Here is a 12925-nt window from a genome sequence, read left to right as displayed (position 1 = left end):
ACAAAAGCCGGCATACATGCCTTCTCCTAGACTTACTCAAACAGAGCACACCCAGCACAAGCTCTACTGTAGATTCCATGATCGATAGAGACCGAAAATCCCCACTTGGTGGGAAGTGATCGGAGTAATGACGCTTGCTCAAGGCCAACGATATCTGAGGGCGAGATGGACATAATGACCGCGGCTGTGCTGTGGACGCAAGTGAGCCGGCTCAAACGGCCGGCGATGATAGAGATGAGGGCGAGCGGACGGGTAATCTCGACTTGGGGACCTTGGGCCTTAATCTTTACAGACAGTGTACATATCCACCCGAACATTGAATCTTCAGATCTCGGCAGCATCATTGACACCATTGAAAACTGTAAAAAGACCCCCGTTCATCAGCGAGCGCCGTATGGAGATTCCTTGGTCGTGTGTGCCTTCAGTGGCTCCCACCAAGAAGCCATCAAGAAGGGCTTCTCTGCGGCGTGGTCTGCAGGTCGCCTTCTCCAAGGTCGTCTAGAACCACACCAACAGCCTTGGCCGCGAGCTGCTGGCCAAGGAGATTACCGACCTCTTCGAGGAGACGTACTTCCTCACGGAAAACCCGCGCTTCAGCATTGTCGACTATAGCGTTACTACTGACCGATCCAGATCACCGGCCCCTGTGGCCCCTAGCAAGATTCCGGTTACAAAGCATCTCATGCGTGTGTTTAACGGCGTCATCTCCTTTGACGGCAAGAAACTCAAGCTCCAGAGTCGCAGCAACGGTCCTATTTCCGGTCTCGCCAATGCCACCAGGATGTGGTACAGAGCTCACTGATTGCCCTCCTGAGTACCGCCAGCAACGTGAGTTCATATATCCTCAGCGTTTGGAAACCCGCTTGGGACATGAAATGCTGACATTTGAGATACAGTTTGCCTCTAGCCGGCCGGACAGCCCATTTGTTGCCAAACCTGTCAGTGTAGATGAAAATGTGACTCAACTGAATCTGAATGGTGGTCCCAGCGAGGTGAATGGAACTAACTAAATTGATTCACGATTTGGGTTCTGGAGATGCTGGAAAGGCACTTGGCCACTGGGAAAACAGTGAATGTGGTTGATCTAGGAGAGGGATGCTTTGTTGAAACTTATACCTTTGGGTGAGATGGACAAGATACGGAAGTGGATGATGGTCTAAGCATGGACAAAAAATAGCAGAGATGAATGTAGCCCATAAGAGGCACTCGAGATTGCATTGATTGATATCATTCTGTAGGTATGATGTATGAACAAGCTGCCGATTTAGGCGGTCTTGGTGCCGTTATGGAGCAAAGATGGGAGGATTCACCTGAAGTACTGATATGGCGTGGTTACCTTATCCCGCGTGATGTGTATTAAATTGCGTAGTACATAAATGTACGGGAATCTTGGCCTATTCAAATCCCGTAGCTACCTTAGTTGTTTACTTGATGTCAGATGCAGGAGAAAGGCAATTAGAGAAGGGGGAGATAGCAGCATGCCTTATCTATATTTGAAAGGATACTATAGTCAAGTAGACTCAGAATGATTCTCCTGCGTCTCACTATGGCATATAATACGCTGCTGGGATGCTGGATAGGTAGCCGGGGTGCCGAACAGCCACTCTGTGGTATAAAGTTGGCAACGAAAACACAGTTGAGGCATCATTTACACGACCCGTCATAATCGTTCTAATTTCAGAGGCCCAAAGTATTACTAGGTATTTATCATGGAACTCGTATTGCAAAGTATCAAAATGCTGGCAGGTTAAAGCAAAGCACCGCCACGTAAGCGTCTTACTGTTGTCACTTCATCTTCATTTTATTCTACAGTGCAAATGAGTTGACACCCTTGAGCATGTGTCATATTCCCAGGTTGCCCTGGAAGCTGTGGGGAACACTTGGGGTTGACAGAGGGCGACAGAGAATGTCGAGCGGGGAATAATAGAAGCTGTTGGAAAGGCGTCCCGCAAAACCAGGCAACCTTGCGGACACTGTGCGAAACTTGGGCTGCGGAGCGTGTCAAAGATTGTCTTGCTGCCTGTTTTGATCGCTGGACAATGCAGGTATATATGGATAACGACAGCACGGCTTTAAAGGAGTCTGTTTGGTTTAAGAGTGCCTTAGCAGGTATAAGCATAATGTAGCTGAAATGATTGCATGAACCTCTGAAAGGGTCGTCTTGTTGACGGGACCCCGCTGAGCAGCAAAAGAGGGCGAGTTTCGAGTCTGACTAGCAGTAGTGCCGCCCTATTGAGGCTCAAACTCTGTCGATAATGCTGTCACTGCACTGTCCAGTTTGCTTGATTGATTGATTTGACATTGATTGATTGATGGAATCACATGACAGACTGTACAGGCACAAACAGCCGCTGTAACAGACGCAGTAACAGACGCCGCAAGTCCGGAACAACGGGAACAGCGAATCAAGCAAGGCCCAATGGCACAGGATTTGCCACTGCCCGCTGATCCGGCCCGCTATCTACGGCGTATTACAGCACTGCACTGTACCTATCTTATCGTATTCGCGTCGAAAACGTTCGAGTCGAGTCGAGTAGAGAAAAAGGTGAGCCAAATACTATGCATGTGCTGTCTCACAGCTTTTCCTTGGCGGCAACCTTGAGATCCGCCCGCCCCGCCTGTCGCTAAGCTTTTCTTCCTTGAATTCTTTTTTTTTTTTTCCCGCAGCCTCAGCTGTGTTATCCGCTGTTTCGCCGGATGGGCAACAACCTCGCCCTTTGCCCCGCTGCAAACCCGCCACGGCGGCCGCTGATTCGTGCACGGATGGGCAAAAACATCATCCCGCGCCTTGCCTCAGCTGCCGCACTGGCCTGTCTGGGACTTGGTTAGTGCGCGGCCCTGTTCGTGTTAGTGGGAGCTCGCCCTTGAAAGTGCCCTGAGAGCAGCCGGAAGCACCGTCAAGTGCCGCCACTGGCAGTGCTGTTGACAGCCTAACCAACCGCTACTAAGGTAGGTACCTAGTACTGACTGTACTGAGCCGCCCAGCTGTGCTGTGCTGCGCTCTGCTACTTAGGCTTCTGCGTGCTGATTTTGGGTTGATTCAGGTCTGGCTCCAGGACAGAAACTCTATTCTTTGTTTGCATTCTTGACCATTTCCACAATCTCGGCATACCTCGCTCCGCTCCGTATCTGCCTCTTGTCTTGTCTTCTCTTTTTTCTTCTGTCTCTGCCCTCGTCCAGACATCCAATAACAAAACAAACCAGAACACCAAAACACCACAGGGCAGTCTACAGCTGCCTCTTGCTCCCACTCCCGCTGCTGCGTCAACGTCATTCTCACAGCCCGGCACGCTCTTTAGCACCTCTCCCTCTAAAATAGCGCCCAAACAGGCACGCAGTCGTGCAGCTGCAAGAAAGTGGCGGTAGCAACTTTGGCCCCGTCATCCCACAGAAAACTACCCCCCTTGCCAACCTTTTACTATTTGGAGGCAGACCCTCTGTGCGATCCCTCGACCCTATTCGCTCTCTTCCCTTTCTGCGTCTGCTTCTGACCGTAATACAGCCAGGCAGCTGTTGGGATCCTCACGGTTTCCAAGATTGAAAAAAGTACATCACCGAAAAACAATAGACCGCCCTTTTCCTTTTTCTGCCTTGTCGCGCCAAACCAACTACGTGTATCCCACAAGGCTACCCTTTTTTTCCTCTCTCTTTTTTCTCTCTCCGCCTCCGCCTTGGGCACTCCCCCGCGTCTACGCCCTTTTTCTCCCCCCCTTGGTCCAACACGTGTGTGGCCGCTCATCACAACAGGGCGTTTCCCACCAGCATCACCAGGGCCTTTGGACGCCGCATGACAGGACGCTTTCAAGACCGCAACCATGTCGAGCTCAGAGATTAACACGGTGCTCGCCAACTCGCTGTCTCCAGGTTAGTACGAGAGGAGGGAAAATCTCTACCGCAGAAGCCCTCTCTGCGCACCCCTCAAGAGGGGCACTTTTGTTTGCTTGCGATGGCCTTTGCTCTCAGGAACGCCCGCCTCAGAGCGAGGTGAACAAGGCGACTGCGGGGATCCGAGCTACAGAGCATCATCAGCTAACCAGAAGTGAAAAACCACAGATGCGAACCTGCGAAACGCCGCCGAACAGCAACTTACCCAGGCAGCGGAGAGTAACTTCGTACGTTTTTGATCACCTCCCTTGAAGCAACGAAAAGATCCGATCGCAGACACTAACAATATATTTTTTTTTCCGTCCTCGTATAGCCGCTGTACCTCGCTACACTCGTTCAAGAACTCGCAAACGAACAAGCAGAGAGCTCCATCCGAGCCGCTGCCGGTATTGCCCTCAAGAACGCCTTCACAGCCAGAGATTTTGCCAGGCAACAGGAGCTGCAGACAAAATGGCTTCAGGGAACGGACGATGAGACCAAGAACCGGGTAAAGCAGCTGACACTGCAGACCCTGTCCTCAAGCAACGCCCGTGCTGGTAATGCCGCCGCCCAAGTCATCTCCTCCATCGCCGCCATCGAGCTGCCCCGCAACCAATGGCCGGATCTGCTGTCCTTCCTCGTCAAGAACGTGAGCGAGGGCGCCGATCACCAGAAGCAGGCTTCACTCACCACCATTGGCTACATCTGCGAAAGCCAAGACTCCGAGCTGCGACTGGCTCTCGTCACTCACTCCAACGCCATCCTGACGGCTGTCGTCCAGGGCGCTCGCAAGGAGGAGGCCAACGTCGAGGTCCGACTCGCCGCCATCACTGCGCTGGGCGATTCGCTGGAGTTTGTTGCCAACAACTTCAAGCATGAGGGCGAGCGAAACTACATCATGCAAGTCGTTTGCGAGGCCACCCAGGCCGACGACTCGAGAATCCAGCAGGGCGCTTTTGGCTGCCTGAACCGCATCATGGGTCTCTACTACGAGAACATGCGCTTCTACATGGAGAAGGCCCTCTTTGGCCTGACCATCCTCGGGATGAAATCCGAGGATGAAGACGTTGCCAAGCTGGCCGTCGAATTCTGGAGCACCGTCTGCGAAGAGGAAATTTCCATCGAAGACGACAACTCACAGGTCGAGAGCTCAGACCAGATGCGCTCCTTCTACAACTTTGCGCGCGTCGCAGCCAATGAGGTTGTACCCGTCTTGTTGACCCTTCTGACCAAGCAGGACGAGGATGCCACGGATGACGAGTACAACTTGTCCCGGGCTGCCTACCAGTGTCTGCAGCTCTACTCCCAGGCTGTCAACGCCACCATCATTGCTCCAGTTCTGTCCTTTGTCGAGTCAAACCTGAGATCCGATGACTGGCATAACCGAGACGCGGCCGTTTCTGCATTTGGTGCCATTATGGAGGGCCCTGATGAGAAGGTCCTGGAGCCCATCGTCAAGCAGGCTCTCCCTGTCCTGATCACCATGATGGATGACTCGTCTCTCCAGGTCAAGGACTCCACCGCCTATGCTCTGGGCCGCGTTACTGAGGCGTGCTCAGAGGCTATTGATGCTCAACAGCATCTTCCCACGCTGATTGCGTCCCTCTTCAAGGGCCTCATTAGCAACGCCAAGATGGCCCCATCTTGCTGCTGGGCCCTGATGAACCTCGCCGAGCGCTTCGCCGGCGATTTCGGTGCTGCTTCTAACCCCATTACTCCTCACTTTAACCAGGCCGTCAGCTCCCTGCTCGACGTCACTGCTCGCCAGGATACCGAGACATCTGTGCGAACCGCTGCCTACGAAGTCCTCAATGTCTTTGTTCAGAACTCTGCCTCTGAGAGCCTGCCGGCCGTCGCATCGCTCTCTGATGTCATCATCAAGCGTCTCGAGGAGACCATTCCTCTGCAGACTCAGGTAGTTAGCGTTGAGGACAAGCTGACTCTGGAAGAGATGCAAAACAGCCTGTGCACTGTTTTGCAGGCCATCATCTCACGCCTTGACAAGGAGATTTCCCCTCAGGGTGATCGCATCATGCAGGTCCTCCTTCAGATCCTCAGCACCATTGGAGGAAAGTCCAGCGTTCCCGAGGCCGTCTTCGCCACTATCAGCGCCCTGTCAACCACCATGGAAGAAGACTTCATCAAATACATGGAGGCCTTCGTTCCTTTCCTGTACAATGCCCTTGGAAACCAGGACGAGCCTAGTCTCTGCTCGATGGCTATTGGCCTCGTCAGCGACATTACCCGATCCATGGGCGAGCGCAGCCAGCCTTTCTGCGACAACTTCATGAACTATCTTCTCAACAACCTAAGGGTGAGTTTTTTTTCCTTCATTTTCATCGTCAGCTTAAAACAACAACTTGTGCCTTGATATAACTAACTTGCCGTATCACAGAGTACTACCCTTGCCAACCAGTTCAAGCCTGCTATTCTGCAGTGCTTTGGAGATATCGCTGGTGCCATTGGAGGTCACTTTGAGACCTACCTCTCTGTTGTTGCCCAGGTTCTTGAGCAAGCATCCACAGTCACTGCGACCCCCGAGGGCCCCGATGAGATGTACTACTACGTCATCTCACTGAGAGAAGGTATCATGGATGCTTGGGGTGGCATTATTGGTGCCATGAAGTCTAGCGGAAAGAGTACGTCTTGCCTTTGAATTTCCGCCACACCCTGTCTTGATGTTGATACTGACAAATTTCTGCAGCTCAAGTCCTTCAGCAATATGTTGCCGCCATCTTCCAGCTTCTCAACCTCATCGGCAGTGATGCCAACCGCAGCGAGTCACTTATGAGGGCAGCTATGGGAGTCATCGGGTAAGGACTGAATGCCACTTTTGCCTACGCGATAAGCTAGAGCGACTATGCTAACGACATCTTTAGTGACTTGGCTGACGCCTACCCCAATGGCGAGCTTGTTGATGCTTTCCGCCAGGGCTGGTTAACGGCTATGATTAAGGAGACTAAGACCAACCGTGACTTCCAGCCGCGCACGATAGAGACCGCTCGGTGGGCTCGTGAGCAAGTCAAGCGTCAGTTGGGCGGCACACAGGGCGTCATTGCTCAGTCTTGAGGACGCAATCCGACCCTTTAATCTTTGAGCGTCCTATCTTGGACCATGAGTCTCAAACAATAACAAAACGAACAACGACATCGCAACAGCCGTTGATTCCAAATCGAGAGCACCTCGTTATACTTTCCTGCCGCAGGACACGCGAGCGGGCGTACCCACCCTTCCCCTTCCCCCCAGTTCAACACATCACAGCAGAGCAACAACACGATCCCCATGACCACTTCATGTGTATATAGACCCTATGACACTACAGTAATCCAATACCCCCTTCATGAAAGCTTTTTACACATTACACAATATTCCTTTTTCTCATTCGAGTGGTTACAGTTTCCATATTTACAATTATCCCCGCTTCCCCTTCCATCCCATTTTAATTGTCATCTTTTTGCCCCCCAGTCGTAACGATGGAATAGAGAAGTCATGTATGCTCCGCACGTATCGAAAAGAACGGCGGCAGCTAACCCAAAAGTCATGTAGAAAGGAACAGGGAGTACAAAGGAGGCCGGCTATTCATCGTTTTGTTTTTCTGTTTTGTTTTTTTCTTTCTAGGTTTCTTTATCCCCCAACAGCAATAGCAGAAGTTCAAGCCCTAGTCGGTTCAGTTTTCTGTGTTGGTGTTTCTTATCATCGTGCATTCATCTATTGGATGCCCTTCGAGTGAATGGGCTTTGCATTTAGGAATGGCTCTTGTGATTTGGTTTTTTGCAAGGGCAGCAAACCGGGCGCGGTAGTGGTGGATGGAATATCAAGGGAACTTTGGAGCGTGTGGGGTAACCGTTTGTTTTGCAGCTTGGCTCGCCTTGGGTTGGCGAGAAGCAAGATGGGGGAAGAAAAGAAGATTAGGTTTAGGGAATGGCTTTAGAACTAGAGAATCAAGTGATCTCGTTCCATGTACGGCGGTGCTGAGCGTTCGGGCCGCCGTTAGATAGTAGCGTCACAAACTGCAAATGGAATTTTGGTTGATCCCCCCTATTACATTGAGGCTGAAGATGAGTGCTATGCTGCTACCTGTCATTCATCCAGGGCTTGGCTTCAGTCAAGGGTGGTTTGTATCAATGAAACCCGCCGACTCGATAGACCCTAGACTGGATGAGTAAACCTTGATCAGGGGTAATATATATAATACGTACATGTACAAGAGCCTCGAGATGTATCGCCACCTGCTCCGCTTCCAGGTCGTCAGCATCTATGCAAACACTATTTCCATTGTCCATCATATCAGCATCGGCCACCAACTTTGTTTGGCGGCTCTAACGTGGCCGTTAGATAGGCCGTAAATTTTATCTGGAACCATCCGTTACGACGAGATGTCGCTACGTAACCTCCACTAGCAGAGGCATCGTGGCTGATATCTGAGTTTGGCTTCAAATACGTTCCTCATAAATGAATTAGGTTTTCCACAATGTTTACTTCTTCTTTTTTTTTTTATATATATATCCCCTATATCCCACTGCGTGTCCTTTTTTTATTTTTATTTTTTTCATATTCCAAGTCGACACCATGCAACTTTTCTCGAATCAACATATTCTCGTCGCCCCCCTGGAAAAGCCTCGAGAATGGCGACCACTCAGATTGCTAATCTCCCGTCAGAGATGGTTCTTCACATCATGGAATGTTTACCAGATGTAGCCACGTTGAAAAAATTTATCCTCTTGAATAGGAGGGTCTATACTATCTTCAAGAATCACAACAGAAGCATTGTGATATGTGTTCTGAAGAATGAGTTGGGCGAGGACCTCCTTATTCATGCTGTTGTTGCACACCACGTCGAGAAGAATCGTATAGCCTTACCAGCTTTTGACATGCTACCTATGGATGAGATCGATACCAAAGTGGTCATCCTTCTGCGGATACGGAATCAGGCTTCGATCCTACATCGATCATCACCTGCGCACTCATCTATGCGGGTCACCCTTCGGGATGCCGACAGAATCTCTCTCTTGTGGAGCAAAATATCTCAGCTATCGGCAGCATTTGTGGAGGACTGTTGTTTTGGGCTGGGTCGCCGATTCTATCCCTTGCGGGAGTCTATTGGACGTCGGCCAGTATCGGTTGCCGAGTTGAGGAGAGTTCGACACTCGATGTACATGTTCCACATCTTGTCCATCTTTTGCATGAATTTATTCTTGGATATTCAAGGCGACCAGGACCAGCAAACAATCCGGAATAGAACTGTTGAATGTGGGAATAAGGTTCTAAGACTGCAGCGCAGTCTTGTGAACGGATTTATGGCTCCTTGGGAACTGTACCAGGTCCTTTCTTTGCAGGCATGGTTTCGTCGCAAGATGCGTGTTACAGGTAAGCTACCACATGTACATGAACATTTTGTATTATTATGCAACAACTTGACTCATTTTTTTTTAACAGAATATGACTGCCTTCTTGTCGAGCGGCTGATACCCTATGTTCTTGCAAACGGCATAGAATGTATGTACCAGGTCGTATGTATATATGGCGAGGATATACGATTTAATGGTTTTCTTGCCATCTCAAGACGAGAGGAGAGAGATTTCAGTCGTTTTAGGACCCAAGTAATCATAGGTGCAGTAAATCACCCAGCACATGCGTTTGGGATGGTCCTTTCTCGAGGTGTGAGAGACAACTGGACCAGAAAGCCGCCAATGGACTTTGACCAGTACACAGCCTTTTGGGGCTCCCGAGATAGAGGAGCATACCTCAGTTGGCGTAACTTGGAAATTTCCGAAATGCATCAGCTGGGCCGTGGTTTATCAGCCCCTGGATCTTATCACATCTCGACGGAAACAGAGGGCATACTGGATGTCTGGTCTGCGGCGTTTTGGGATGCCGTTCGCTGGCCTGAGATACGCCGTTCTATGGATGGTGACTTGCCCTATTGGCCCTGGCGCTATGTGACATTGCATTGGGATTCTTTTGAAATCGGGTGGGAGAGCGCTATTGATCCGACGATGAGGACGAGATTGAGGATTGTGACAAGAAGAGGCTCATTGATGTGGCGGATTGCGGTGATGGCGATGAATATTTTGGGACATTGCTGTTATTTGGCTGTGACAGTAGCCGCCTGGTTGTTTGTGGCCCTCGGACATATGGTACTGATAGTATGAAGATTGTTTCTTTTTGATTCTACAGTCTTACAAGTACATTATTGCATAGAGAGAGAGGGGGAGAGAGAGAGAGAGGTACCTACTACTAGGGTACCTAAAGTTGCGACAGCTGTTTCGGTCAAAGGCGGTGATGCAGCAACTGCTGGGCAACTGGCAGCAACCATTGAGGAAAGCGGACAGCGTTGTTCCTTCTCCGAGCCTTGGTCATCGCGTCACGTTTCGACGCGTTGAAGCAGCCGCGTCTTTCTTCCAACTCCTTCATGCAATTTCTACTGTTTGTTCCAACAGATTCATTATCACAACAAACCACTCCAACAGAAGCTCGACAAGGGGGTTGAAGAACAAGTTTCAAGCAGCCAGATCAACATCTCCATCATTATTAGCATCATCATCGGTTTACTTCATTTGGTTTACTCAGTCTGGTCGTTGCGTCTTTCTCTGCGTTCTCTCGAGAGTTTTCTCCCCTTGTTGGTGCTGCTTAGCGGCCCCCTATTTACCATGTTTTACAGTCATGAGAGTAAGTTACGATATGCTTACATCTATATGTGATGATCTGAGGCATCCTGACTTATCTCTCGTGTAGTTCTGAACAACACCCAGTATGGCGTTGCTACTATCTGGTATGTACCTCAAATGCTCCTCTGCTGGCTGACTTCTTCTAACGATCGGCATCGCCATGTAGGCTGGTGGCCACTGTGGGCAAAGGAAACCAAAAGAGACTGACAAAGAAAGCCATCCAAGAGGTCAACGTCCCCAAGGCATGTGAAAAGATATTGGATCCAGGAGCTCCCCTGGCCCTCCGCCTTCAGGGAAACTTACTCTACGGAGTATCGCGTGTTTTCGCTCATCAGTGCGCGTACGTTCTCACGGATGCTGAAAGGACACAGTCTGATATGGTGACATTCTTTCGCATCATCCAAACAAGCGAGACTGATCCACGGGCTGGAAAGACAAAGTAAGCGAGCAGAACCATTATCTCCATCTATTGATCATAAGTCTAACCTGCATATCAAGGCGCCAGAATATCATATTGGAGGATGATCCCAGTTTCGACCCATTGGCTGCACTTCCCAATTTTGACCTTCTTCAATGGGATAGAGATCTAGTCTTGCTTCCAAGCCAGGGTTCGGCGAGCAAGTTCTCCCAGATGACACCGCTCGGCACTGCTAGCCAAGGCAGTTCTTCGCCGCCACGCCACCACTCTGCACTGATCAACCTACAGCTACCGCCTTCTTCTCAATCAGCTGCAAGTTGCCGCCTTCCCTCAGATTTCGGCAATCTCAGCCCTTTGTTTGGCAGATCAATTCACCACACTGACAGCATGGGCGAATTTCAGCCATTTGGTGATGATGAATTTCCGTCCATGGCGGGAATCGGCTTCGGTTTTGACGCAGAGGGAAACCTCATCAGCATTCTTGACCAGGAGCCAGAGCTACCTCCTCTTCCTGTTCAAGCAACTCCCCCAGTGGTTAATATTGGATTACAACGCATAACGAAAGTGGAGCGAGGTGTCATCATGGGCGAAGAAGAGAACCTGCTCGACTTCGGAGACCAGGAACTACCAGGCAGAGATGCAGTTCAAACGATCGAATCGGTGCAACAAGCGGAAGAGACATTGCAACAAGTAGCTGAATCAGCAGAAGCAAAAACTGGCCGGACATCTTCCAGGGTGGTCAGATCCCGTCGAGTGAATCCGCATACTGTGGTGGACACAAGAATCTCACTTCACAGACAAGAAATTAAAGATTGGGATCTAAACTATGCTACGAACATGGCATCTGTTGGCAGACAGCAGCAGAGAACGGCTACTACTCAAGGCCAGGCGAAAAAGAATGCCATAGCGCTTCTCTATGACTATGGCATCGCTCAAGTTGGAGCATACCAGAATGCAGCTGGCTTGGTCCACCCTTTGGCGGCTGATTTTGTTGGTATCTCGCTGAAGGCTCGCCTTCAGGGCCAGGAACCAGATGAAATCGAGCAAGCTGAGCCCAAAAAACGAGGTCGACGCCGAAAGTCGGAAGAAGCATTTGAAGACGAGCAAAACTCTGAAGAGCGAAACACAAGGCAGCGAATGATGGAGGAATTTGAGCTTGGGCGAGGCGATAACCGCGACATCCACGACGACGCACACATCATATTTAATGATAATTCGATCCCCGAGATTGGAATGGTTGCAGCACCGCCAATGGAAGATCGTCACTCTTCATCACTGATGCCATGGAGCAGACCTGGCTCTGCCGTCCCAGGCTCATCTGTTCGAGGAAGTGCACAGAAATCAAAAGTTACCCCAAGCCCACTGTTTAATCGTGGAAGCGCCCTGGGCGCCATTGACCGCCATAGTGATCCTGCTGAGCCCTTTTTCGGAATGGACGACTTTGGTTCTCAAGACTCGTCTTTCCAGCTGGGCGGCCCAGTTGGTCCCCTTGATTTTAATCAGGACAACACTCAGGTTTCAACTCAAGGTCTTGATTTGACCAGTCAGAATTTCTTGGGATATGTCACGGAGCAAGCTTCAAAGACGGGTGTCACCCATAGTCGAGATCCGAAAAATCGTCGGTGGATTGAGTTTGAGGAGCTGGCTGATCCCAGCACCCATTCTAAAGCCATTGCCGCTCAGGCATTCCTACACGTGCTGTCTCTGGCGACAAAGAATGTCGTTTCAGTTCACCAACAGGGCGCGGCAGCCATGGAACCATTTGGAGCCATTCGAATTGGAATCAGTACCGCCGTCAGTGGTGAAATGTACGAGACACAAACGGAGTCTGAAGATGAGCTTGCTTGATTTGGGCCTCTTGTCAGCAACGGTTTCGGAGTTTGAGTTTAAAGGCATATGACCATTCTGCCTTTCGAGTATTGGAGTTTCATGCGTTTTCAAGATTTAATAAGAGGGCTTTCATCTGACAATGGCG

General features: G+C 50.3%; 3 protein-coding genes across 3 annotated transcripts; all 3 read left to right on the top strand.

The window, feature by feature from the left end:
- Window positions 1-174: 174 nt before the first annotated feature.
- TRIVIDRAFT_66894 (uncharacterized protein) lies at window positions 175-802 on the top strand (the record flags this gene model as incomplete). Its single annotated transcript, XM_014097590.1, has 2 exons — window positions 175-470; window positions 517-802. 2 exons carry the CDS (start codon window positions 175-177, stop codon window positions 800-802), a joined length of 582 nt encoding a protein of 193 aa, XP_013953065.1.
- Window positions 803-3707: 2905 nt separating this feature from the next.
- On the top strand, window positions 3708-6933 carry TRIVIDRAFT_76275 (uncharacterized protein; the record flags this gene model as incomplete). The annotated part of the gene is made up of 6 exons (XM_014097589.1): window positions 3708-3864; window positions 4054-4112; window positions 4199-6178; window positions 6260-6503; window positions 6569-6677; window positions 6744-6933. The coding sequence occupies 6 exons, from the start codon at window positions 3816-3818 to the stop codon at window positions 6931-6933; spliced, it is 2631 nt and encodes an 876-aa protein (XP_013953064.1).
- A 3581-nt stretch (window positions 6934-10514) lies between these two features.
- On the top strand, window positions 10515-12798 carry TRIVIDRAFT_44046 (uncharacterized protein; the record flags this gene model as incomplete). The annotated part of the gene is made up of 5 exons (XM_014097588.1): window positions 10515-10533; window positions 10600-10636; window positions 10699-10971; window positions 11031-11514; window positions 11629-12798. The coding sequence occupies 5 exons, from the start codon at window positions 10515-10517 to the stop codon at window positions 12796-12798; spliced, it is 1983 nt and encodes a 660-aa protein (XP_013953063.1).
- Window positions 12799-12925: the final 127 nt, after the last annotated feature.

This window comes from Trichoderma virens (genome assembly GCF_000170995.1).
Source record: "Trichoderma virens Gv29-8 chromosome Unknown TRIVIscaffold_85, whole genome shotgun sequence".
Lineage (NCBI taxonomy): Eukaryota > Fungi > Ascomycota > Sordariomycetes > Hypocreales > Hypocreaceae > Trichoderma > Trichoderma virens.
Note: the sequence above shows the minus strand (reverse complement) of the source record. Positions and strands in the feature narration are given on the sequence as shown.